Source organism: Alligator sinensis, unplaced genomic scaffold, assembly GCF_000455745.1.
Source record: "Alligator sinensis unplaced genomic scaffold, ASM45574v1 scaffold1553_1, whole genome shotgun sequence".
In the NCBI taxonomy this organism is placed as follows: domain Eukaryota; kingdom Metazoa; phylum Chordata; order Crocodylia; family Alligatoridae; genus Alligator; species Alligator sinensis.
In genome coordinates this window covers 231,063-231,566 of record NW_005843054.1, presented here as the reverse complement: position 1 = coordinate 231,566, position 504 = coordinate 231,063, and the positions used below count along the sequence as shown (strand labels likewise).

The following is a 504-nucleotide window of genomic DNA, read 5'->3' as shown; positions in this document are numbered from 1 at the left end:
GCTGAAACTATTGTTAGTTGTGTGTGGTTTCTTGTTTTTGTCGTTAATTTTGCACAGTGGCTCAGAGTCTGATCCATCAAGTATGCCTAAAAGATTTATATTAATTATATATCTATATATAATTAATATCTATCCCCAAACTACGCACCCAAGTAGCTGTCATCAAAAGTAGCACTTGCTGACCGAGTTGCTAACTGGTCATCATATTTTATACTGTAGATTTCAGAGCTGTATTTAGCCACAATCTCTGCCACCCTGTCAGAAATGAGTTGACCTGGGGAGAAAGAAAATACATTTAAGCAAATAAACATTGTCTCTGGTGATCTTTCTGTGAGTAATGGGACTTGACTAGAAAATGTTTCATTCTAAACCAATAGACGTATCCCTAAACAAAAGGAGAAGGCTATCAGAGCTCACTAATAGTATCCATTAAGAGACAAAAAGCATACATATCCTAATCCTGCAAAGATGTGTTTCTATTTAATTTTAAGCATTCAAACAGTC

General features: G+C 35.3%; 1 protein-coding gene across 2 annotated transcripts in view; it reads right to left on the bottom strand.

Moving 5' to 3' along the window:
* ITGAV (integrin subunit alpha V) overlaps positions 1 to 504 on the bottom strand; it is an 82,327-nt gene that overhangs the window by 48,541 nt on the left and 33,282 nt on the right. For both annotated transcript variants that reach the window (XM_025193472.1, XM_025193473.1), the window contains exon 8: positions 149 to 274. In XM_025193472.1, the coding sequence (XP_025049257.1) occupies positions 149 to 274 (126 nt within the window). The remainder of the gene's footprint in view (positions 1 to 148; positions 275 to 504) is intronic.